Genomic DNA, 25,398 nt, shown 5'->3' on the forward strand with positions numbered 1-25,398 from the left:
CTGTATCTATTCTAGAATCACACATATCAAATGTCACCAACCCCATGACCATTCCTGATTTTGTGAAAGCTAGTTAATATCACTTTTGTTTCCCCTCAAAACTTTTTTCCCAATTGAAATGATTTTAGTTCATCATTTTATATGTGTCTCCCCTGATAGATATGTATTCATGTTGAACACAGATTCTAGTGTAGCTTCTCAATAAATGTCCAATGACTGGATGACTGGAAGAGTGAAGCTGGAGTTGGAGACTCTTGAAAACATGCTTCGAACTAGCTTTCCAGCATTATCACTATGTGTTTTTGACCTGGATTCCTTTGGTTGCATATGACAGAAGGCACATTCAAAGTGGTTTTATCCAAAAGATAATTGTAGATCATATAGATGAAAAGTTCCAGAGATTTTTTAAAAATCCAAAATACAGGCACTTAATAGATCCAAATGGTAAAATATTCTCTGCTATGCAATTGCAGATACATGATTCAAGAATGCTCTGGCACAAATATGGTATTTAAAGGCACTGATCAGAATGAAGCTATTTGGGTAGAGCCCTGGGGCTCTGATATGTATTGAGAGATAGAGTGAAGGAGGAAGATCCAGCCAAAGGAGACTGAGAAGGAGTGGTCCATAAAGTAGCAGGAGACCAGACAATTGTTGTATTCCTGAAGCAGAAATGGTCACCATCTTGAATCCAGCCCCTACTTTAGAGCTTTTGACCTTCAGTCTCACAGGTGGCACATGCTCTGACAGGAACCTAATACACAGCCCCACAGAGTAAACCAATCAGTAGCACTGAGACCTTAACTAAGAAGAGTATGGGGAAGGTATACTGCATGGCAGTACAGTTAGAGTTTGTGCCTGAACCTGAAGTAGGGTCAGCCTCAGACAACGCACATGAACTAAGAATGAAGAAAGAAGATCTCACGTGGTTTCTTTTTTCATATCCTCTATTTCATCTCTCAATATTTAAACCTCACCCACATGTCAAAACTCACATCAACTGTTCTATCATAAAAACATACTCAGTTCCTTTAGCTGAAGTATTCTCCCCTTCCACTTAAGTCTCAGAACAATATACCAGTATTTCTCATGGAATGTAACACTTTCAACCACAAATTATAGTAAATATGTTTTCTTTTCTGCCCTCCAGTAAGTATATAGAGGATAAAGGCTTCTGTGGCTCTCCCACATAACCTAATTGAATGAATACCTCATAAATTATTGAATTAAAGATAAATTGAGTATCAATCTCTATTTGAAGTGCTTTGTCTCATTTTTCCCATTAATGTTGATAGTTTGGAAAATGAAAAATGTTAGTAACTCTGACATAAGCACAATCAAATACCTAACCCATAAATGTGCTTTCTTCCTGAGAAATGGAACTTTTTGTGCCATCAGCAAAATAAATGCAATGATATCAAAGAAGTATTGTATAGGAGATAAGAAATCTTCACTAGCTTATATTATTTATTTGACATCTGGGCATCCTAATGCCAGTGTGGTGATGCACATGGTGATATCAATCAGTATTCACTTTTATAAATGATAATGTACATCAAGGTAACTGTATTTCCCTCTCAATCTTTTCAAGTTATAGGCAGCATGGATAGTTGATATATTTGGCACCTTTAACAACTAGGATTATGTACTTTCAGACTTGATAAGTTTTGATAAGGATAAGTATTACATAAAAATATTTTAATCAAATACTATTTTATTTTAAAATAATGATAAATAGACAAATATTTGTAATCACACATGCAATCGCTGATTTTAGAAAAGAGCTCATTAAAAACAAATCTCAGTGGTTTATGAATTAGCAATAGATGTGACTTTATAAAACTGTAATAAATCCAGGCATGTGTATTGATTTAATATCTGAGAGTTGTTATCCCTTCTATTTTCTCATGATTACGTGCTTTTTTTTTCAGAATCTGAAGCAAAGATAATTAGAGAGTAGATGATAATTTATTAATAACATACAAATGGGGATCAGGGCAGAGTAGTGCCAGAAAGACTAGGGGCATAGCAACAACTAATTGCCCACTGTGGGAAATAAATCGTCCTAGGAAACTGAACCCAAGAGGGTTACTGGCTCAATTGCTCGACATTATTGAACATCCCACCTGCGACTTCTCACAGATCAAACATTTAAACATCACTGCAACTCTCAGGAAGTTATATTGAGGCAAACTTTTGGAAGGAAAAACTCTATTTATGGTACTGGAAGCAAGTTAATGTAATTGTTTTGCAAAGAAGAAAATTATTTTAACAAAGAATCTGGAGACTTTCAGATTTTAAGTACTGTGAAACACAGGACAGGTCAAAAACCTAACCACAAGAGCTGAATACACTTTTTATTTGAAGCTCCATTTGCCTGAAGCTCCATTTCTTTTAGAATGTGATCCCCATCTGAAAGAGAGAGCATGCTGGCATGCCAGTAGACGCTGGGCTCTGGTGGAAAACTCTGCCAGTTTCTGGGAACCTTACCATGTCTCTCAGAGCCCACAATAGCACAGGCTTTCATAGGAGCCTGATAGCCAGCTCTACAGAGAAAATCAATAGCACTGCCCTATGCCAAAAGGTGGACCATCTATTCAACAAAAAATCAGTCAATTTCCTGAGGCATGTCTAGGAATGTAATTATTGCTGAGAAATGAAGCAAATGAACAATAAAATGTTCCAAATGATTTTAAACACCAGGTAAAAGCCACATTTTTCAAGACCTGTGCTCTTTTTTTAAACTTGCGTGAACCTGGAAAGAAATAAATGTCTCTAATGGATTAACAACTCAGACTCAAACAGCTGAACTCTTTATTATACCATGTGGAAGTATTGACTTGAGATCTGTCTGATGGCTCTGATAGCTATAGTGCTACAAAACATACTATATCCCAATTATCTTGCTTACCAAATTCTTTTACTATCTCTCACCCATTGCTTCTTTTTTCTTTCTTATTTCTTACTCCCCTGACTTTCTAATCTCACAGAAAAATGACATACTTTTCTGTATCAGACCTTTGGCACACATTTGCTGTCAATAGTCTACAGGCATTGTCCACTCTCTTGAGCCATCAGTATTGCGGGTAATGATGTTAGTGAGTTTTAATTATTATTTTATGTTTAATTATATGTTTTTAATTGTTATTTATAAAGACTTATCATCCTGTTCTTGTGGTCTGGCACTGGTTTTCTTATCTCTGTGATGGTCATGAGTTCTCTTGATTCAGGGTCAATTGAAAGGCAAGACAGATGCTTGGGGGCTTATCGTAGGTGCTTTTGTTTTTGTTTTTGCTTCCTCTTCATGCTACCACTTTCATCCTGAGTAGCAAAATATCATCAAGTTGGCAAGTTGAGACCTCTGTGGGGTAATTAGTGGAGGAAAGCTTCTTTGTTTCTTAGGTTTTCTTAGGCCCTTCTTAGACTAACTGCATAACTCCTCTTCAGGGTCCCTCCAGACTGAATATTCCATAGGCTTCAAATATTCTCATGTATCTCACAAATACTGCTTCTCCACCTCCAAGAGCCCTCCATGCTTCTGACGTTGAGAAATCCTAGTGCTGTTTTCACATTCCTATGTCTATTTCATTTGATTTTCCTGAAGCAAATTTAATAGACATTGGTTTGAACTGATTCTATTCATCGATGATGTACACATCTTGCCAACACATTTTTAAAAAAATCTGTCTATGTGGAATTCAATTCGTGTCATGTAACTTTGATCGTTTAATACTTTAACTTGTTAATACCTTGATTACTTAATGCTTTCCCTGTTTAATACAAAGATATCTTTTTTTCAAAATATGGGGACATAGTACACATAAGAATGTAAAAGATAATCATAGCATACAATCACAGAGCAGAGTTGAACAAACATCTTTAAAATATGTAAGAATATAAGATTAAGTGAAATATTTTCTATGTTAATATTAATTTTTCCTAGATATACTGGAATTTACCACCAATCCTCACTGATGAAGTTGTTTGTGAGATCTCCATATGTGCCAGCGACACAGTGTTACATTTTAAGGATACTAAGTTCAGCATCAGTATTTAATCAGTAGATACTAAATTTGTAGAATTATTCTGATTTCCTTTATTTGCTACAAGTAAAATTATCAGGAAAATGTCAATCTATAGGTCCAATCCTCCTCAGAAAACTTTAAGATGAAATTTAGCTACCCAAATGACTAACTTCTATCTCATCATGCCAAAGATGATGTAAAAATCTGTTATCATCAAATCAGCATGAATTCAATATTTACATGATAAGTGATATTGAGCATTGTTTATATACACAGTTTCATGAGACAAATATATGATGAATCAGAATTCTATATTAGCATGACTTTGTATGTTTTCTAATACATAAGGACCTCTTGATTTATTTTGATGTTGATATCTGACTTTCACTGACCTCCTGTTATTCTAGCTGTTTCAAATGTACTTATGATGCTCTGCTAGATTCACCTCTTCTCTAGTCATTTGGAATGTAAAGGGACAGGACAAACTGGGCCTTTCCTGGAGTCCTAAAGATTCATAATTAATCATTCCAAAGCTGTGCTAGTGTGTACTGTCGCTCACCAGCCCCAAAAGGGAAATAGCTATTTTGAATTCCAAGTTGATGTCTATTTTACCACCCAGTATCTTTCTACCCAAGCCCTGAGGCTTCTAAATCTTCATGCAGGAAATGGAAATAGGAAGTCCTTCCGTACATCTCAAATATCTGGTTGGAGCCGGTGCAGTTTGGCCTATTGGTTCTTATCATTTCCCCAAAGCCAGGGTGACTGGATCCTGCTCTTGCGCCTCCAACTCTTTGAAACTCCCCTCACTCTAGGAGGACTCTTAAATAACCTAGCTTGGAAGTCTACTGGGGGTCATCTCAGTACAATATGTCCTAAAGTGAAACTCACTATCAATCCTGCTTCTATCTTTCCACACACTGCATTTTGTCTCCTTAGACCTCAAATATTCAACTTGCTGAACTATTTCAGCTATATCCTAAAATATCTCCAGAGGTTAGATTAGTGGCCATTTCCTTAGATGAACATCCTGATGTTTTGACTTTATCAAGACCTCTTGCTGTCTGCCTTGCCTATACCTTTCGGTTGATTTTTTACATTGCATGTTACATAGTTACGGTTATTGTCTTAATTTCTTACTAGCTGCTATTTCATTTATGTATGCATATTTAAATTTTATGATAAAAATTACATAGAACATTCAAGACAAAATGTAGAAAGAAAATGAGTCATAAATATCTACCAGAGGTAATCATTATTAATATTTTGCCATATATATTTAAAATATTATATATATATTAGAGTTCAAAATTTATAGTTTTGTTTTCTGTTTTTCTTTGATTAACTTATAATATAAAAATTTCCTCCATAATTGGAAATATTTTAAAAGCAAAAATGTACTGCTTCTTTGATATTCTAATATCTAACCTTTCCCATATGCTTTTCCTTTTGTTTTGTTCATTTGTTTTCTTTTGTTGTGTTGGTTTAGGGGAAGGGGGTTGCTATTTTTTATCTTTAATGTTCTTAGAACACATTTGTATAATTCAAAGTAAGGGTCAATGAATATGAATATTTTAAAGGCTGTTGATACATATTGACAAATGGCCCTCCTAAATCATAGTACCAATTACTATTCCCCCCCAACAGTGAATGAAATTGCCTGGTGGTTCACAAACTAGTCAATCTCTGCTAATTTAATAGGAAAAAAATAGTTCTGTGTTTTTAATTGAATTTCTTTATATTTTTGAGATTTAATAGGATCATTAATATATTTGCAATGAGTATATATCATTAGCTATTTTATTACCTATTTTGTAAATTAAGTGTACATGCTTTTTACCCATTTAGGCTAGTGGGATCTTAGCTTTTCATATAGTGAAAATATATCATTAGAAGTAGCAAGATTTGTTTGCTTTTCAATAATATTTATTTTGCATGGGATACAAAAAATGTTAATTTTATGGGGTTGGGGCTCTAAATTGATATTTTCTATAGACTTATATAAGTACCAACACTGTTTATCACCCTCTCCTGATACTGTTATAGGTCTCTACATGTAGCATATATTACATAAGTGTCTATGTAGGAATTCTTTTATCTATACTGCCTCTGGGTTATCAAAGCTATTCTTCTAGCTTATACCAGGATCATATTAGTTTCAGTATTATAAATTAACCATATTTTTCAATGTTTGTTCAGGCAAATTCATATTGGGAAATCACATATGGTCACAATTATAAATATTTGACATAAGTACTTTTGCGTGTATATACATACACACACACATATACACGTATACACCATTGCATGCATATAAAGCAATTGTAATCATAATTAACCACTGTTATGTTATATATTGAATATGTGCATAATGTATTAAAATAGTTAACATTTATCACCCTTGTATTTAATTTTAAACACAACTACCATAATATATGATTTTGGTACTCCTGACCAATACTAATAGAAAACAAAATATATTTACATGGAATTTGAATAGTTCGATATGAAAATGAATCTTTAGCTTTCTTGTAAATCATTCTCATAATGAATTCAATTCTCATAATTTGCTTATCACAAAATACACACATTCCTTGTGTTTTAATAATTTCAGTGTACTTCCCCAGTTACTTTAATTTTTTGTGCCTTATGTAATTAAATTAAAACATTAGTCCTGGTTTCTCTACCTTATAAGTTTAATGCTGATAGATGTGATTCAACTTTGGAAAAATATTTAACAGCCACAATGGAGGGAGCTAAATAAATCAGAACTTAAATATTTGGCTTATTTCTTTGAATAATCTCTTCCCTTTTTTTGACCCACTCATATTTTTAATTAATATTACACTTTCATTAAGACAAAGGAATGTTTGGAACAAATGTTACTATCAGAACTGTGTGTAAATATTCTATTTTTTTTAAGCTGGCAAAATTAGCATCACTTTTTTTGCAACTTTATTTTCTCCTGCTTTTTCCTTTCTACTTCTCTCAAAATAAATTAAAACCTAAAATAGATAAGCACAATCAAGTTAGTCATGACAGTCGTATGCTCCTCTCGAAGAAGCATTGCAGATAGATTGATTCAGCTGTGAAATGACTGGGAAGGAGAAGTTCAGAGGAAGGAGCTTGTAGTCACTTTCAGCTTCTAGAAATGGAGGAAATTGATGTTTGCTCGGTGGAGGTGTCATACTGCAGGAGAAACACATAATTCAGTATTTTGTATATTAACACTACTATTGTGCCAGAACAGACCAAAGATAGTGGTTGATTGCAAAAATGAATCTATGTAATTTCCCTTTATTGAACTAGTAAAGATGATCTCTTCTGTGGAAATAAACAAAAAAAAACACCCAAATTAAAACAAGCAAAGGCTATTTATTAAGAGCTTGCTATAGCAAGGGAATCAGCCACCATCACCTGAATTTGGCAGAGACCCAAAGGCAGGCAGAGGAGTGTTAAAGCTTTATAATGAAAAAAAGGAAGGCTTCAGGTATGCCCTGATTGGAGGTTATTGGCCTGGGGTAGTTGGAGGTGGGCTAACCAGAAGTGGGGCATCCTATGTGATTGATTAGGCTTCCTCTAGTTGGTCCTAAGTTGGAAGCACAGACAAAAATTAGGGAAACTGGCATTTATTGATAAAGTCCTGACCATTTGAGACAATTACTACAGAGGTTGTAGTTGGGCTTCCTGGACTGGTTGCTGCAGATTTGGGGTCAGAGTTCTATTTTTCTACTTGGTCTGATCATTGTCTATTTGTATATTCACTCTCTCACTTCATACATTTCAGTAAATAGTAGTGCAAGATTTTTATTTATTTTTTTAATAGATCTTTATTGGAGTATAATTGCTTCACAATACTGTGTTAGTTTCTGGTGCACAACAAAGTGAATCAGCCATATGCATACACATGTCCCCATATCCCCTCCCTCTTGAGCCTCCCTCCCGTCCTCTCTATCCCACCACTCTAGGTCACCGCAAACCACCGAGCCAATCTCCCTGTGCTATGCTGCTGCTTCCCACCAGCCAATTATTTTACATTCAGTAGTGTATATATGTCGATGCTACTCTCACTTCAGCCCAGCTTCGCCCTCCCACCCCATGTCCTCAAATCCATTTCCTATGTCTACCACTTTATTCCTGCCCTGCAACTAGGATCATCAGTACCATTTTTTTTTTTTTTTTTAGATTCCATATATATGCGTTAGCATGTGATATTTGTATTTCTCTTTCTGACTTACTTCACTCTGTATGACAAAATCTAGGTCCATCCACCTCACTACAAATAACTCAATTTCGTTTCTTTTTATGGCTAATATTCCATTGTATATATGTGCCACATATTCTTTAGCCATTCATCTGTCGATGGACATTTAGGTGGGTTCCATGTCCTGACTATTGTAAATAGTGCTGCAATGAACATTATGGTACATGTCTCTTTTTGAATTATGGTTTTCTCAGGGTATATGCCCAGTAGTGGGATGGCTGGGTCATATAGTAGTTCTATTTTTAGTTTTTTAAGGAACCTCTATCTGTTTTCCGGAGTGTTTGTATCAATTTACATTCCCACCAACAGGGCAGGAGGGTTCCCTTTTCACCACACCCTCTCCAGCATTTATTGTTTGTAGATTTTTTGATAATGGCCATTCTGACCAGCATGAGGTGATACCTCATTTTAGTTTTGATTTGCATTTTTCTAATAATTATTGATGTTGAGCATCTTTTCATGTGCCTCTTGGCCATCTGTATGTCTTCCTTGGTGAAATGTCTATTTAGGTTTTCCACCCATTTTTAAACTGGATTGTTTGTTTTTTTGATATTGAGCTCCATGAGCTGTTTGTATATTTTGGAGATTAATCCTTTGTCTGTCGTTTCATTTGCAAATATTTTCTCCCATTCTGAGGGTTGTCTTTTCGTCTTGTTTATAGTTTCCTTTGCTGTGCAAAAGCTTTTAAGTTTCATCAGGTCCCATTTGTTTATTTTTGTTTTTATTTCCGTTACTCTAAGAGGTGGGTCAAAAAAGATCTTGCTGTGGTTTATGTCAAAGAGGGTTTTTCCTATGTTTTCCTCTAAGAGTTTTATAGTGTCTGATCTTACATTTAAGTTTTTAATCCATTTTGAGTTTATATTTGTGAATGGTGTTAGAGAGTTTTCTAATTTCATTCTTTTACTTGTAGCTGTCCAGTTTTCCCAGCACCACTTATTGAAGAGGCTGTCTTTTCTCCATTGTATGTTCTTGCCTCCTTTGTCATAAATTAGGTGCCCATATGTGTGTGGGTTTATCTCTGGGCATTCTATCCTGTATCATTGATCTATATTTCTGTTTTTGTGCCAGTACCATATTGTCAAAGGATTAACCTTCAAAATATATAAACAGCTCAGACAGCTCAATATTAAAAAAAACAAACAACCAAATGAAAAAAGGGCAAAAGACCTAAATAGACATTTCTCCAAAGAAGACATACAGATGGCCAAGAAGCACATAAAAAGTTGCTCAACATCACTAATTATTGGAGAAATGCAAATCAAAACTACAATGAGGTATCATCTCACACCAGTTAGAATGGGCATCATCAGAAAAATCTACAAACAACAAATGCTGGAGAGGGTGTGGAGAAAAAGGAACCCTCTTGCACTGTTGGTGGGAATTTAAATTGATACAGCCACTATGGATAATAGTATGGAGGTTCCTTAAAAAACTAAAAATAGAATTATCATATGACCCAGCAATCCCACTACTGGGCATATACCCAGAGAAACCCATAATTCAATAAGAGACATGCCCCCCAATATACTTTGAGGCATTATTTATAATAGCCAAGTCATGGAAGCAACCTACATGCTCATCGACAGATGAATAGGTAAAGAAGACGTGGTACAATATACAACGGACTATTATTCAGCTATAAAAAAGGAACAAAATTGGGTCATTTGTAGAGATGTGGATGGACCTAGAGACTGTCATACAGAGTGAAGTAAGTCAGAAAGAGAAAAACAAATATTGTATCTTAACGCATATATGTGGAACCTAGAAAAATGGTACAGATGAACTGGTTTGCAGGGCAGAAATAGAGACACAGATGTAGAGAACATACATATGGACACCAAGGGGGGAAAGTGGTGAGGCGGGTGGTCATGGTGGGATGATTGGGAGATTGGGATTGACATATATACACTAATATATATATAAAATAGATAACTAATAAGAACCTCCTGTATAAAAAATAAATAAAATAAAATTCAAAAAATAAAAAATTAGACTAGGAAACTAACAGATATGTTAGGAAGAATATAAAAATAAATATATAGATGAATCAACAACCGGAAGGTAAATCAGTACCACAATAGTAAAAAAAGAGGAGGAGGGAAAAGAAAAAAAAAGAAAGTGGGAAAAGGCCTTGCTGTGGACGGCGGGGCCTAAGCAAGGGCGAGGTTTGTGTGGTGGTCATTGCCAATGCTCAGGACCCACAGGGCTGGAAAAGGCCCTGGGGGCCGTGGGGGGTGGGGCTTAGGCTCAAGGAACAGAAGGGGCCCAGGCGTGCCCCCCACCCCTGGTCTCAGAGGGCACGGGACCTCACCTGGGACCCCTGCAGGCTTCCTCGGCTCGAGTGGGCCGGGCAAACGCCCTCCTCTCCTCTCCCGCTCCTCCCGGAGTGCCCCTCCCGCCTGCCTCTCCTGATCTACCAGGCTTCCCTCCTATGCCCCCAAGGACCCAGGAGACCTGGAGGGGGCTTTGGAGGGCAGGGGATCAGCCTGGGAGCTCAGCAGGCTCCGGGTACCCACGTGGGCAGGGCAATCACCCTCCCCTCCTCTCCCGCTCCTCCTGGAGGGCCCCTCCCACCTGACTCTCCTGATCTCCCTGGCCTCAGGGGCACCGATCCTGTCTGGCCTCCACTTCTCCTACCCCCTTAGTCCTCCTACATCCTACCGATTCACTTTGGGGTTCCTCCCGTCTCCTTAGGCGTCAGAGTCCCCCACCAGCGGCAGGCAGGAGCCCTAGTTGTGGGGAGACGCTGACTCTGCGTCTTCACCCCCCCCCCATCTTCTGCAAGGCTTTTTATAAGCTTAATGTTCAAAAATTTTCTAAAAACTAAAGAGGAGAAAAAAATCGTAAGGATTACAGACATGAATATACAGTGAATTCCTTTTACTATGTGATCAGCTAATTAACTAGTTCAAATCAGCATCACCTTGAATCTTACTGGTTTATGAAAGACACAATATAATTTTGAAGTTGGAGGCTTGAAATTGTTTGAGAAGGATTTTGATTTATCAAATAACTCAAGAAACGATATGTCTTTACAGTGCCAGAGAAGGAAAGTGGGAGATAAGGGAAAAGAAAAAGGAGTGGGGGTGTGGAATGAGATTGAGATGGAGGTGAAAAAATATTTTTTTGCATTTTTAGTGGTTCTTAAGCTTATTCTTTTACCTGCCTATTTGCCAGTTTTTGAGTTAGATATCAGTTTGAAAATTTGTAATCTGCCTTACCTATATAATACCTACATTGTTCTATTTCCTATTTGCTACTTGAAGAGAAAGTTGAATTTTCAGAAGGTTTAATCTAAAACATCATGTATACTTGACAAGAGTATGTAGACCAAATAATTTTTAAAAGCATTCGTGTTTTATTGGCCATATCTAAAATATACTTATATATATTTGAATTTATATATATAGGTACATGTGTATATAAATATCTATGTACGAATACACATATGTACACATGTGTAAAGTAATATAGTACTGACATTCAGTTACATAAATTTGAATAATATTTTAAAAATTAAATGGTGAAATGTATGAAAAAGGTAAAACAATTTGATTTTCCCATTCAAAATATCACACAGGGCAGCTTTTAGCAAAGTAATTAATGGATCATGTAACCTCTTTTGTTATGGGCTCACTAGATTTTTCTGAGCTTGGTGACCTGCAGAATTTGCTTTTTTGATAAAATTTGATTCTTTGATATGCTTCTTGCTTTCATAGCATGGGTGGGTAGTTTAATCGTGACACAGTCATGCAATTAGATAATTTCAACATAACACAATTAGTGTTGTATTTTTAACAAATTGGTGCAATAATAGAATGGATGTACCCCTTACCTTAAGGGGTACAGAAGTATTATTACAGAAATTGTAAATTTGAGCTGGACCTGGAGGATGAAGAGAAATTTTACAAGAGAGTGTGTGTGATGGGTAAGGCATGTAAACATGAATGCGAATGGAGTGTCCAGGTTCCTGCGACTCTTTAGACCAGTCTACAAGGCCTTCCACAGTCTCTGCCTGGGCCCCTCCCCAGCCTCATCTTCCTTCCTGCCTGCCTCATTAATGGCATGAGTTCTCATATATAAATATAATAAATAAATATATATATAATACATATATATAATTAAAGATATGTATACATAGTTCTGGTTTACTCTAGCCCAGGAACAGTTCAAAGAGAAAATCTTTTACATCAAAATATTCACCACTTCTTGAAGGCTTTCTGCAGAAAAGCCTTGAGAAAACTGAGCTTTGCTTTCACGTAACTTTAAGTCTGTGGTCCAGTAGCTCAGAAGGGCAAAATGAGAACACTGAATAAAGAATAGTTTTACTGTTTTGTTATTTTATTTGAGATATTATGACTCCTAGAGAATCCAAGTAGCTAGTATTAAAATATAGAAGTACAAAAATCTGTCATTAATCATAGAACTTGCAATTGAAAGAAACCTGTAAAGTTAAATGTTATGGGGGAAAAAATTGTGATTTAAAAAGATAGAGGATAGGATGAAATTTACAGTTACTTAACAAACCAATCTTCGTTTGTAGATAATGTAAATTAACACTGTAAACAAATTGCAGGAGAATTATTTAAATTACTACCAGAGAACAAATTGTTTTAAAGCACCTTCTGGCACTTTAGAAGTTTTTATTAACATGCAGACCATTAATATGCTAATTACAAACCTTTTCCTTTGTATTCATTAAGTAAATTTCCTTAAGACTATTATAAGACACATCATTCAATACAACAAGTGTTTATTGAGTACCTATTGGATCAGTGGTTGTCAACATGGAGAAAATCAACTAACAGCTTTTGAAAAATAATAATGCTTGTGTCCCAAAGGCAAGGTGTTCTAATTTTATTGTTCTGGGCTGAGGCCTGGGCATTGTGGGGTTTTTTCATTTTTTTTCCAAAACTCCCCAGTTGACTCTAGTCTGTAGCCAGGTTTAGAATCATTATATAATGTGAGTAGAAAGCATTTTTTATATATAATTTCTTATTCTTAAAGCATAGCACATCAATTCTTAGTAAATGTTTGCAGATAATGAGAATGATTGTGTTTACTGTAGCAAAAAAGCTTATAAAAGGTGGTTAGTATTTGGTGAAATTCATTTTGCATTCCCAAATATATACTGGCATAAGTAAACTGAATCGAACATGTTCAATAACGTTTGCTAGTTGCATCAGTCCTTGTACCTGTGGCATTCATGAAAGAAGAGCTTGTTTTATAATGATCTCTCTGGCCCATTAGAATGATTAAAAGAAGTACAGTGAATCATCATTAAAGTATAGCTTGGGAAATAAACCAACTGAAGAGTAGTCTAAGATAACTTGCCACAAGTTTTCTTTCTGCTTTTGAAGCCGAATCTGGCCTCTGTACCCCAACACCGAATTAAATCTCAGAGAAAGAGTTTTGGGTGAAGTAGAAAAGAATAGCTTTATTGCTTTGCCAGGCAAAGGGGGCCACAGCAGGCTAATGCCCTCAAAACTGTGTGTCCTGACCTTGAGCGGGTAGTGAGGAGTTTTACAGTAATGGTTCCAAGAGGGTGTGATCAGCTGGTGGACATTCTTCTGATTGGTTGGTGGTGAGGTAACCAATTGGTTGGTGGTGAGGTAAGTGGGGGCAGTGGGAGCTAGCATCATCATCCTTCAGGTTCCAGCTGGTCTGGGGGCTACACACTTGTGGGCAGCATACGGTTAACTTCTCCCACCTGGCGGGGGCTTCAGTATCTGCAAAACAGCTCAAAGATATTGTTATATATATCCCTTGAGGGGGAGCCAGGACTTTGCTCCAAGGCTGCACTACTGTTTCTTGACTGTTCCTCACTTGTCTCCGCATCCCCTCCCCTTCCCTAATTAGCATCTATCAATATCTGAACCTGCCCTTTGGAACTCAGGGAAAGTCATGGAGGCTGAATAAAGCCTATTTCGTATAATGAAGAAATGGGGGACACAGAAAGGCTTTTGTGCCCAGGAGCCCCACAGGGTCCTGGTCAGTGTCACTTTCATGTAGTTTGATATTCCTAGGTCTTAATAGTTGTCTTCAGAGTAAGTTGAAGTGAATTTGTTTGTTTGTTTATTTTTGTGACTTTGTCCTTAAGAAAAAAGGATGACTGCACGTAGAACACGTAGATTTGTAGAATTTGGGGGTTAGTTTTTATTTTAGAAATCTGTGAATATGTATGATTTATTTAGTTTACCTCAGTCACTTATATGATCTAATCTCTATTTTATACATGCATTTGAATAATGTAGTAGAATTTGGATCATTGAGTATCATTGACTATTTTTACGGCACACACGTTTTAATACTTTAAAACAAAATGTGGTATATTTTGCTACAATAGGGGCTAGACTCAGATAAAGGCAATTTAGTTGTTGTATGTAACTTATTGTGAATAAATTTATCAGACTTTTTAAACCTGGTAACTAGCTATTAGTGAAGGAAGAAAGAAGTGTTCATAACAGGGTTCCCCATGCAAATGTATTTAAATTTTCAACAGAGGGAGTGGGGAGCTGAGCATGGGAGAGAGGTAGAAATGAAAGGAGCTGGAAGACATGGAAGAAGAAATTGTGCTTCCAGTACACTACAATGCAGTAACTGGTGCCCACATCTTACCTGCACAACTTGTTATGAGTGCCACCTTGCGAAAGCGGTTCCCTGTCTCCGAGTCCCAGGATTCTTACTTTTAGGATGAATGTTACAATAGGACTATTCCGGCTTGAAACAGGTAACAGAAGGAGAAAGCAAGTGTGTTGGAAAGGCAAAGTCCTGTTGTGTGTTTCTCCTTTACTTTCACACTGCTACCACAATCACAAGACTTCTGATACTAGATGTCTGGGGTTATATTTTCCACACCAAGCAATTCCCTGTGAAATCACGTGGGTGTCCTGTAATTCGGTTTGACACTAAACAGAGTTAGCACAGACCCTACAGGTTAAGGGCTCAGTCCCAGACTGTTCCTTACTTCAGATGCAAGTCACAACCAGTAGGTCCCCAGGTTACCCACAGCTTCTCTCTGACTTGGCTACAGATCAAAGGTTCCCATGATCCCCCTCCTTGGATTTGATTATTTGCTAAAACAGCTCACAGAACTCTGGGAGACACCTACTTACAACTATCAGTTGATTATATAATAAAAGATTTGATAAAGGATACAGATAGACAGACAGATGGAGGACCAGGTCTATATGGGTCCCAAGTACAGGAGCTTCTATCCTGTGGAGTTAAGGTGTGCCATGCTTCCAGTACATGGATGTATTTTAGGGATTTTTTATGGAGGCTTCATCATGTAGGCATAATGAATCATTAACTCCATTTCCAGCCCTTCTCCCCCCTCTGGAGAATGAGAGGTAAGGGTGAAAATTCCAAGTTTCTAATCATGACTTGGACTTTCTGGCAACCAACCCACCAAGGGTCACCTAATTAGAACAAAAGACACTCCTATCACCCAGGAAATTGCAAGAGATTTTGGAGCTTTGTGTCAGGATCCAGAGTCAAAGACCAAATATTAGAACAAGAGATGCTCCTAGTGCTTCTGTAACTTAGGAAATTACAAGCATTTTAGGAGCTCCGCGTCAGGAACTGGAAGTTAGAACAAAAGATTCTCATAGTACCCCTATTTAACAAGGGTTTTAGGAGGTCTGTGTCAGGAACTGGGAGCAGAGACCAATATATATATTTCTTATTATTTCACAGCAAGATATGAGTATGCCAGGATTGGAACTTGATTAGGTAAGACTAAGATCCGTTGATATTTCAAAACTCACCTACCAGGGATTAGGGCTCAGATAGGACAGTTTTTGATAAGTGGTTCTAGAGGGTAATAGGGAGACAGCTATAATCATTGGTGAGGGGTAAGAAGCTTTTTATAGGAAGGAAGCAGACAACTGGAAAAGATTTTTAAATTACTGTGTATAACTCTATCCTATTCCAATTTGCCTAGACTACGACTTGGGAGTAGTGATTGGATTGCACATATAAATGTATGCTTGTGTTGTAGATGTGGGATTCCCCTCAGAGTTACTCAAAAACACACTAAAACAAAAACAAAAATGAAAACAAACCTCTTTCCAGCCATTTTACATTACCTCCTCTTGGAGGGTGGAATAATTTTATGCCTTTTTGTCAGAAGTATGGGGACTGAGGCGTAGAGTTTGGGAACCATATGTGTTATCATTATGTTTTTTATCTCCTTCCTAGTTTTTGCAAAAGATATTTTCAGTTTTAGCCTAGCTTCATCAGGAAATCAGTAATAAATCTAAGAAGAGTAAGTATAAAGACACAGATGCAAAAGGTATCGCATGATGAGATATTTTCACAAATGTATAAAACAACACTGTCAGTTCTAATTACCACTGAACGATAACCTAAGCTTCTTTTGTTGTAAATATTTGTTACATGTTTAAATTATTTTTAGCATTTTTTCAAAAAAATTTATTTATTTATTTATTTATTTTTGGCTCTGTTGGGTCTTCGTTTCTGTGCGAGGGCTTTCTCTAGTTGCAGAGAGCGGAGGCCACTCTTCATCGCGGTGCGCGGGCCTCTCACTGTCGCGGCCTCTCTTGTTGCGGAGCACAGGCTCCAGACGCGCAGGCTCAGTAATTGTGGCTCACGGGCCTAGTTGCTCCGCGGCATGTGGGATCCTCCCAGACCAGGGCTCGAACCCGTGTCCCCTGCATTGGCAGGCAGATTCTCAACCACTGCGCCACCAGGGAAGCCCCATTTTTAGCATTTTAAAACTGATGCAGTGTAAATGACAGTATATTGTAATCAGCAACATAATTGGAATTATTTGAATTCTTTGTTTTTCTTAAAATTACAAAGTGAAATAACCACAAAAAATTTTGAAATCAGGGAAACTAAAATTGTCTCATAAAAATTCAAATTCATGAAACACTCCAACACAGTAGCTCTTAAAGATTTTATATAATTTTTACCATCATTTTGTTTCTCTGCACACTAATTTTTACCTAAAGTTTAAAAAATTTAATATTACACCATATTAATTTTGTTGCATCATAGACTCCACAAATAGATTTTATTAACTGCAAAATATTTGTTGGTCATTGGTTCCTTTAAAATCTGTAGCCAGCCTCGTGCATATTATCTACACCTTACTTTTTGCCATAAGTCCATGTTATTATAATAATACCAGTTAAAAAAAGTTTTAAGTGCAGACTGTGAGCCCAGGACAGTGCAGAAAGCTTTACATTTATAATCAAACTCATTCTTCAAAGCAACCCTATGTAATATAGTTTCTACTATTTATCTCATTTACATCAATAACAAGTTTACCAAAAGCTATACATTTAGTAGTGGATACAACCAGGACTGCTCTTAATTTGACTACAAACTCCATGATCTTAACTGTTTTGCTACTCAATGGTGTCAAAAGGTAAGGACATTTTTATCACTCTTAATAAGTTTTGGAGCATTGTTTTCTAAAGTACCGGTGGTACTTTTCACTGTGACCTTTGAGGGCACAAACTACAGTCTTTTCTCCAGCACTAAGTACCACCAATTTTGTTGTTGTCATTGTTTTATTTAAAATGGGTTAATTATGCAACCTTTTCATTTTCTTCTTTTTTTTAACCAGTAAACTGAAAATACTTTCTATTTAATTAAAATACTTCTTTTTCGGAATTACTCTTTCTGCCTCTGTCATTTATCTTTTGGGATCTTAGTGTTTTTCTTATCCACTTGTATGATCTCTATTTAAGAATTTAAGTCATCATTTATCCACAGCCTGTAGTCTTACTTCTCTGATCTAGTATCTTTGAGAATTTCTTCCCTAGAGTTATAATCATCTTTCTTGGGTAGAAGGGAGGTTATCTTACTTACATTGACACACTTGGTACATGTATTGATCAATTCTGTGTAAGACCTGGCTAAAGTAATTTCATTTGAATCTTCTTTGGGTCTGGAAAGGTTCTGTTATCACATTTTAATCTTTGGAAGGACAAATCAAAATATCTGTTAAAACAAAGATCTACAGTTTTGATATTAAGTCCAGAAGAGCTAAACTATTTTAAACTTTGATAATAACAATCTTGTTATAGCTGCATGCAGTCACTTACAGGCTTCCAGGTGCTAAAATGTTATGGGAATGCAGATGGACTTTGTTGAACCATAGCTCACATAAATTAGATTGGCTGCTATTTCTAGCACATTTTGGTTTCTATTTCTAAATTATCTCTGAGGCTTGTAAACATTTTCAACCTGTACTTTGAGTATTTATTGATTAAGGAAAGAACATGTTCTTTATACCATCTGGTGTCTAAGTGTTATTGTGACAGCATCCTTGGAGTTAATCTAAAAAGAGTAATTTGAGGGATTACTATTCCACTTCAGACATTCACAGAAAAGGAGCTTCAGTTTTAATTTTCTCAATGACATATTAATGCACAGTATGCTCTGATCACTAAACCCCAAGAAAATGTATCTTGTGGAAATGATTTTTTTAACTTACATTGGCCATCTATATTTATATGAATTGGTCTGAAAGTAATTAGATATTTAGTTATGTTATAAATGGAAATACTTAGTATGGTAATATTATATGGATCATGAAAAAAATAAATTTCTCTGAAATAATGAGAATCTATTCTATCACTTTGATTATTGTATTACTAAGAGTAATAGCTACCGCTTTTCTCCCAGGCATATGATGTGCCAGACACTGATCTAAGTGAATACATATATTCTCTCACTTTATTTTCACAAAACCTATGAGATAGAATCCATTATTATCCCTATTTTATGGCTGTCAACTGAAACACCAAGAAGTTAACTAAGTTACCCAGGGTATTTATTTATGCCATCTTAAAACAAGTCAAAGAAAGCATCAGTACCAAATCTAAAACAATGACTCAGAAAAAGTAGGAGTGTTTGATTTTACAAGATTTCAGATTTTTTGACTAAACTTTTTAAAAACTATAATTTGAAATCTAATGATAGGTAAGGTGAGTTAAATTCTTCAGGACTAAAATTTGTAGATTTGGTGTTATAGTGAATTGTGTGTGTGTGTATGTGCGTGTATATGTACTAATTTGTAAGACAAAAGCCTTATTATATTTTTTCAAATAAAAAGGACTGAACAAAATGTTATTATTTTTGGAATCATTAGTGTATTTTTTGAGTCTTAGAACACTGATCAAGCATTAAACAAATCCTTATAGGTAATGGCCATTCACAGTGCAGTTCTTGCTTTCCTAAGCACAATTCTACATGTGTTTATAAGCTGTGCACACTCAACTAGAAGGATGTTTGTACTTTATTAGGAGATGACATCATCTTTTTTTAACTGCTAAAAAACAGTTGTATACATTTGTCAACAATCTATTATTATTTATTTATTATTTATTGAGTTGGAACTGTGCTATTCAAAATTAACACATCTATGCAAACTTTCCATAGTAATAGCTATCAGTAAATTGAGATAATTGTGCCATTAGGTAATACCAATTACAGTGAAACTACTTACGTGTCATTAATTATGTTTAAACTTTGATGGAAAAAAAGGTCAAGGAATCATCTTCATCTCACAAAACTAATAGTCTAAAAAAAGAGGAGGGCAAACTTTCTTTAAAGTGCCAGATAGTAAATGTTTTAGGCTTTTCAGGCTACGCATTCTCTGTTACAGCTACCTAAGTCTGCCGCAACAGCACAAAAGACTCCATAAACAATAAATAGCGAGTGTGGCCATGTTCCAATAGCACTGTACTTACAAAAATAAGTGGTATGCTAGATTTGGCCAATGGGCCATAGTTTACCAACCCCAAATCTGAGTGCTGATACAAACAGAAGCAGTAGAAAAGTTAACATATCCAAGATATCAGTAATTAAGACATTAATGAAATAAATGTAATTATAAGGAAATATATCAAGATTTGCCAAAGGTTTTTACAGATGCTTTATCTGCTCTTATAAGTATTTTAACAATTTGATATACTGTAACTTTGACTTTCAATATCTCTACAGTGAAAATAATTATTTGGCATATTCTTTAAAATACAAATAGTCTATTTGGAAATAAATGTCACAGTTGCCATTTTAGTGACAGCCAAATTCTCAGATACTTAGTAGTGGGAACATTAAAGCATTGTCAATGCTCCAAAGAAAATATATGGAACATTGCCTATTTTTCCTTGAAAAAGATCCATTGGAATTTAATTTGGAAATACTTGTCTACCTTTGTTAGCATTCCCAAATATATTGGATGTTTATATTGTGTTTTCTTCTCCTTATTTGATATAAAATAGACTAGGTACATTTTAAGTAATTAAAGTTCAAAATAGACAGTTTAGATAAAAGTCTTGGCCTGCTGGTGTGTGGTACCATTACTGAGCTCATCCCACAGTTCTCTTGAAATCACTCTAAGTGCAATTTATGAACTATACTGGAAAGTGAATGCATTGAAGCACTAAATAATTTCTATGTTATATTCTGCCTTTAGTTTACTTGGTTTCTAGCAATAAAGTACATTATATTAAACAATTTACTTGGTATTTTCTGGATTTTTTACTATGAATATGTGGAAAATTTAAAAGAATATTGAATCTTGCAATATCCAGAAAAGTGCATGTATTATATATAGGTTTTTTTTTTTTAATATAACAATAGGTCTGCAAATATATTATGGAGATGCATTTAAAATCTGAAAATTTAAATTTAAATTGACAGCTTTCCATAAATGATTGGAGAAGTCATGTAAGCATAACATTTTCAATAGTCTGTAATAAATGATGCCACTGCTATAAGAAATCAGTGGGTCAAATGAGCAAGGCATTATTCTCCATCCTAAATATTTAAGCTCTACGCAAAACATTTATTTACAGGGCTATTTAGAACGTCTTCTGAGTATAATTTTTGCAGGAATTTCTGAGGAAATATTCAAATGCTTACATTCTTATTTGCATGTCTGTTTTAATTGGATAATCAAATACATTGGCTCATTATATTTCCTACCAAATAAGCTTTTTAAGTAAAATAAAAATAACTATTTAATACAGCTCTGTATTTCTTAAACCCATAAAATACTTCTTAATTTGAAAAGCATTGTGGGAAAATTAATTGTATGCATTTAGGAATTTTTGCTTTTGAAAAGCAAAGCAGACACCTGTCTAAATTCGTAGTGTCTTTATAGCTATATCGAGGGAGTGGGATCTCTTCCTTATCTTGGGCTCTCTTGTTTGCTTTTCAGTTGCTGCGATTGTGGCTGTGGAAGGGCTTCTTCCCTGTGCGCTGTTGCCCATCCAAGCCTAATATGGTTAGTGTTCCCCTCCTGCTTTCACTCCTATGTGCTGTCCCACCTACATGTATTATCGTCAGCATTCCTTTTTTTTTTTTCATTTGTGTACATTTTAATAGTTAGTATTCAAGTTACGCTTTAATAGAAGAGTAGACTGAAACTGAGTCCCAAAAAGGAATCTGAAGTGATTTCACAATGGATACTTTCAAATAAAATATGCATATAGCATATCACCCCTAAGTCAAGCATTCATACTTCTCTTCCAAGGCTTTTACCGTGGTCCTGATTTAAAGCAGGACGTTGTAAGATCGTAACATCTGTTTTACATTTAACATGTCACTGTTTTTGTTGTTCCATCAAGAGTGAAACCATATCATACGTGGAAGTAGAATGCCACTTCTGTCAAAGTGAAGTCACCTTTTCTGTCTCCCAGACCCATGGAATGACCATAGCCTAAGTAGGATCTTCTATGTTCATAATCATTGTGGATATATGTGGCATTGGAGAACAGAACCATATGTAATTTTAACTGGTTTACTTAATAGTTTTAAGCTTGAATTACTTCAGATATTAGAAGTGATATTCCTAAGTTGATACCAATTAAGTAAAAAATATGCACATTTTTGGGATCAGTGTCCAAATGGGATAGTCTTAATTATTTACAAATGCAAATCCTAAATATATCTGGGTTATAGCTATGAAACTATAGGCTAGAACATAAGACCAAAGAACTCTCTTCACAGATTTAGAGGAACTCTCCTACACAGTAGTGAGCTACCTTGTAAAAAAGTGAAATATTCCAGATAATTTCTGTCTAGATTAAGGAGTCTAAATCCCTCCACTACTATATTGAGCTGTTATTTGTAGTCAAAATTTGCCAAGAAAAGAGCTGAAATGCATTTTAGAGAATTATAGGGCTGCCTTGGGTCATTTAAAATTGTTACTTGTGTTCTCTAGGTGTAAATTAATTTTTGTTGATTCAAAAAACTGTGGTGTGAATGAGTGTGCATGCATGCATAGATGTGAGAAGTGGTGGAATTGATACCAATGATCTTCTGAGAACAAGAGAGCATAAACAAATACAGATTGGTAAGATTTGTTGATCTTTTTACTCAATCTTTTGAAATTTTTATATTTGAAAAAAATTTTTAAGTTAATATGAAAGTACAGATTTGTTCCTAATTATTTAACTTAGGAAATTCTTATATGAGCCTAGGGCTTCAGTGACAGACTAAAAACAAAAACAAAACAACCCTGAAACCTGGCAAAGGCTGAAGTATAATATAAATGGCTTGAAACTGTGATTTTATTTTTTTTACTGCTCTATAAAAAAACTTAAAAATGGTCACTGAATTGCTCATTTTACTTGACTCTCAAATTTGGTTATTATAAGAGATAAATAATCACTGAAGCAGAATAAGCAGAATTTACATCTTGGAAAAAAAGAAAAACGACATCCAGACATACCTTGAACTAAACCTCAAAGATATGGGTGTATGAACATTTATAAAGCCATGACTTAGAAAGTATTGATGAAAACTAACTTTAGCTGGATTTAAATTGCTTGATTTTTTAAAAAAAATGGTATCTCTTTCTACTGTGTAGTTGACTTCAGGGAGTTTATAAAGTGAAGAAATAAAAGAAAAGAGGAAAAGAGGGAAGGTGGAACATTTTCTTCACAAATCACACACCAGGAAACCTAAGAAAACAATTTTTTTTCTAACATCTTTCTTCAAATAATGTCAGCAATTATTCAATGAGTGTGTTTGTGTGTGTGCATGTGTATTTGTGTGTGTGTGTGTGTGTGTGTACACAAAAAACAAATTATTGAGCCACAAATGTGCTTAGGTACCCAATAAAATGCTAACAATTTGTGTGCAAAGATTTATGGAAAAGCCAGAATTTTTTTAATGCATTAGTAAAACAAAACAAAATAAAGCAAAAGAAACAAACTTTAATTGAGTTTACATAAATTGGACAGCAAGAAAGTTGTTCAAAATTATTAGTTGGGAAGAATGGAAGCTAAATATGTTTTTATTGCTCTGCTTTCTCAACTTCCATTTTACAATTTCTAGTCACTATGAGGTTTCAGTTAAAGATACTATTTGTTTAGATTAAAGCATTAGGAAGGAGAAAAAAAAAAAACCTTAGGTAGTGGAAATTAAGGGCTGAGAATTTTCCTACTACAATCAGTAAAATACTAAGAAATCTTGACCTAAAATCTTGTCACCTAATTTTGTATGTATAATCATATCAGCGTTTGTCAATTACCACACAAATAATTTCCAAGGAACATTCTGTGATCATTTGTGAACAGACATATTTACAATTACAGAGCAGAGGTTAGATAGACATTTTGAGATTTTGGAATATCATAGTTTTTCATTTCTTGAAAGACCACTCATGAATATGTGTGATTGGTTTTGACCTTAATATAATGCAACACATATACATTAAAATTGCCCATTGTAAATATACTGGCTTTTAGAAGTACCTTAATATACCTTGTGGAAATCTCAGGGTCTGAAAAACATAATTTCAAAACCATTGATCTAGATCCTTTGTTCTGCAATTCAACTACATTAAATCTTCTGCAGGGCTATGGAGTTCTGAGTTTTACTCTCAAAGTTCCCACCAGGAAACCATACTCCATTATTTTTCAAATGCCTGGTGTGCCATTTATAAGATGAAATTGGTAATTACATGTTGTTATCTTTGATCTGAAATTATTTTTCATCACTCTAGTTGCCTACTTTGTTGTGAAATCTTTACACATATGCATAATGTTAATTTTAAAAATATTCTTCCTGCTTTTATGGAAATCTACTCAGTGATGGAAGATATTTCTGTAATATGTCTTAATGAAACCCAGATGCCTAGATTTTAGGCACCCTATCCCCAAGATGGCCTACATTTTTCGCAGGGGTATTTTTTTATCTGTGATCTTTGACTTCATACCATCACAGCTGGCTTGAGACTCTAGTCATTTCTTCATTCCTCCCACCCTCACCCCATCCATTTTTACAAGCATCCAGTGTTGAATTGATTGTCTTCAATGTAAATAAGATATTAATATGTGCAATTTCTAAAATAACATTACTATTTACCCCTTGATATTCATTTTTGTTTATGCTTACAGGAACCAATATATATTTATAACATAATGTTTATTATAAGTTCTTCTGAAATTTCCCATAGTCCCAAAGTAGCTTTTTCTTGCATTTCTTAAATTCAAACATATGTTAGATTATTTCCTTCATTCATCAGTTGTCAAGCTTTCCAGTGTTTTTATATCCCTTACTACTTCTTCTGAGAGATTCATGTGGCAAGTAAAATGGAGTTCACTATTCTGAAAATAGAGATATTAAATTCTTATTTTGTTCATTTACCTACTCTGTGATTTTTAGAAAATCAACCACATTTTTTTTAGAAATTATTATTATTTATTTTAAATACTATTTAAAATCGGAAGCACAAGGGATAAACTCTAACTTCTCTCATAATTCAGAGAATAAAACAAAAACAAAACATATTTATCTGACCAAAATGATTGTGGATTACATTGAAACATTAATTATTACCTTAATTTTTCAATGAACTAACTGAAAGTTAATTCATTAACTGAAAGTTTGTTGAAATTTGAAGTTAGCAAAGTTTTATTTTTACATACTTAACAGATTATTTCACTCATCTTCAACAGATTTCTGTCGGGGAGGTATGTGGAAGTGCTATTCCATTTTATAGAGTTACGAAAGAGACATAGAGAATAAAATCATCCTTATAATTCTAGACCGCCATTTAAAGTGCTGTTGGCAGGCAGATGTGAGGCTTGCCCACAATATAGAGAGATAATATATTAA

At 35.1% G+C, this 25,398-nt stretch overlaps 1 protein-coding gene and 2 long non-coding RNA genes across 12 annotated transcripts in view; 1 reads left to right on the forward strand and 2 right to left on the reverse strand.

Moving 5' to 3' along the window:
* LOC309661923 overlaps positions 1–25,398 on the reverse strand; it is an 865,375-nt gene that overhangs the window by 579,730 nt on the left and 260,247 nt on the right. The gene's annotated exons all lie outside the window — the stretch shown is intronic.
* The window catches only part of LOC309661915, a 550,870-nt gene that overhangs the window by 346,275 nt on the left and 179,197 nt on the right, over positions 1–25,398 (reverse strand). The gene's annotated exons all lie outside the window — the stretch shown is intronic.
* EPHA5 (EPH receptor A5) overlaps positions 1–25,398 on the forward strand; it is a 323,332-nt gene that overhangs the window by 239,279 nt on the left and 58,655 nt on the right. For 4 of the 10 annotated variants that reach the window (XM_082463744.1, XM_082463747.1, XM_082463751.1 and 1 more), the window contains one exon: positions 21,491–21,556. The exons of the other annotated variants lie outside the window; for them this stretch is intronic. In XM_082463744.1, coding sequence (XP_082319870.1) covers positions 21,491–21,556 — 66 coding nt within the window. The remainder of the gene's footprint in view (positions 1–21,490; positions 21,557–25,398) is intronic. 10 annotated transcript variants of the gene reach the window in all.

The sequence above is a fragment of the Balaenoptera physalus genome, assembly GCF_965194825.1.
Source record: "Balaenoptera physalus genome assembly, chromosome: 5".
Taxonomy (NCBI): domain Eukaryota; kingdom Metazoa; phylum Chordata; class Mammalia; order Artiodactyla; family Balaenopteridae; genus Balaenoptera; species Balaenoptera physalus.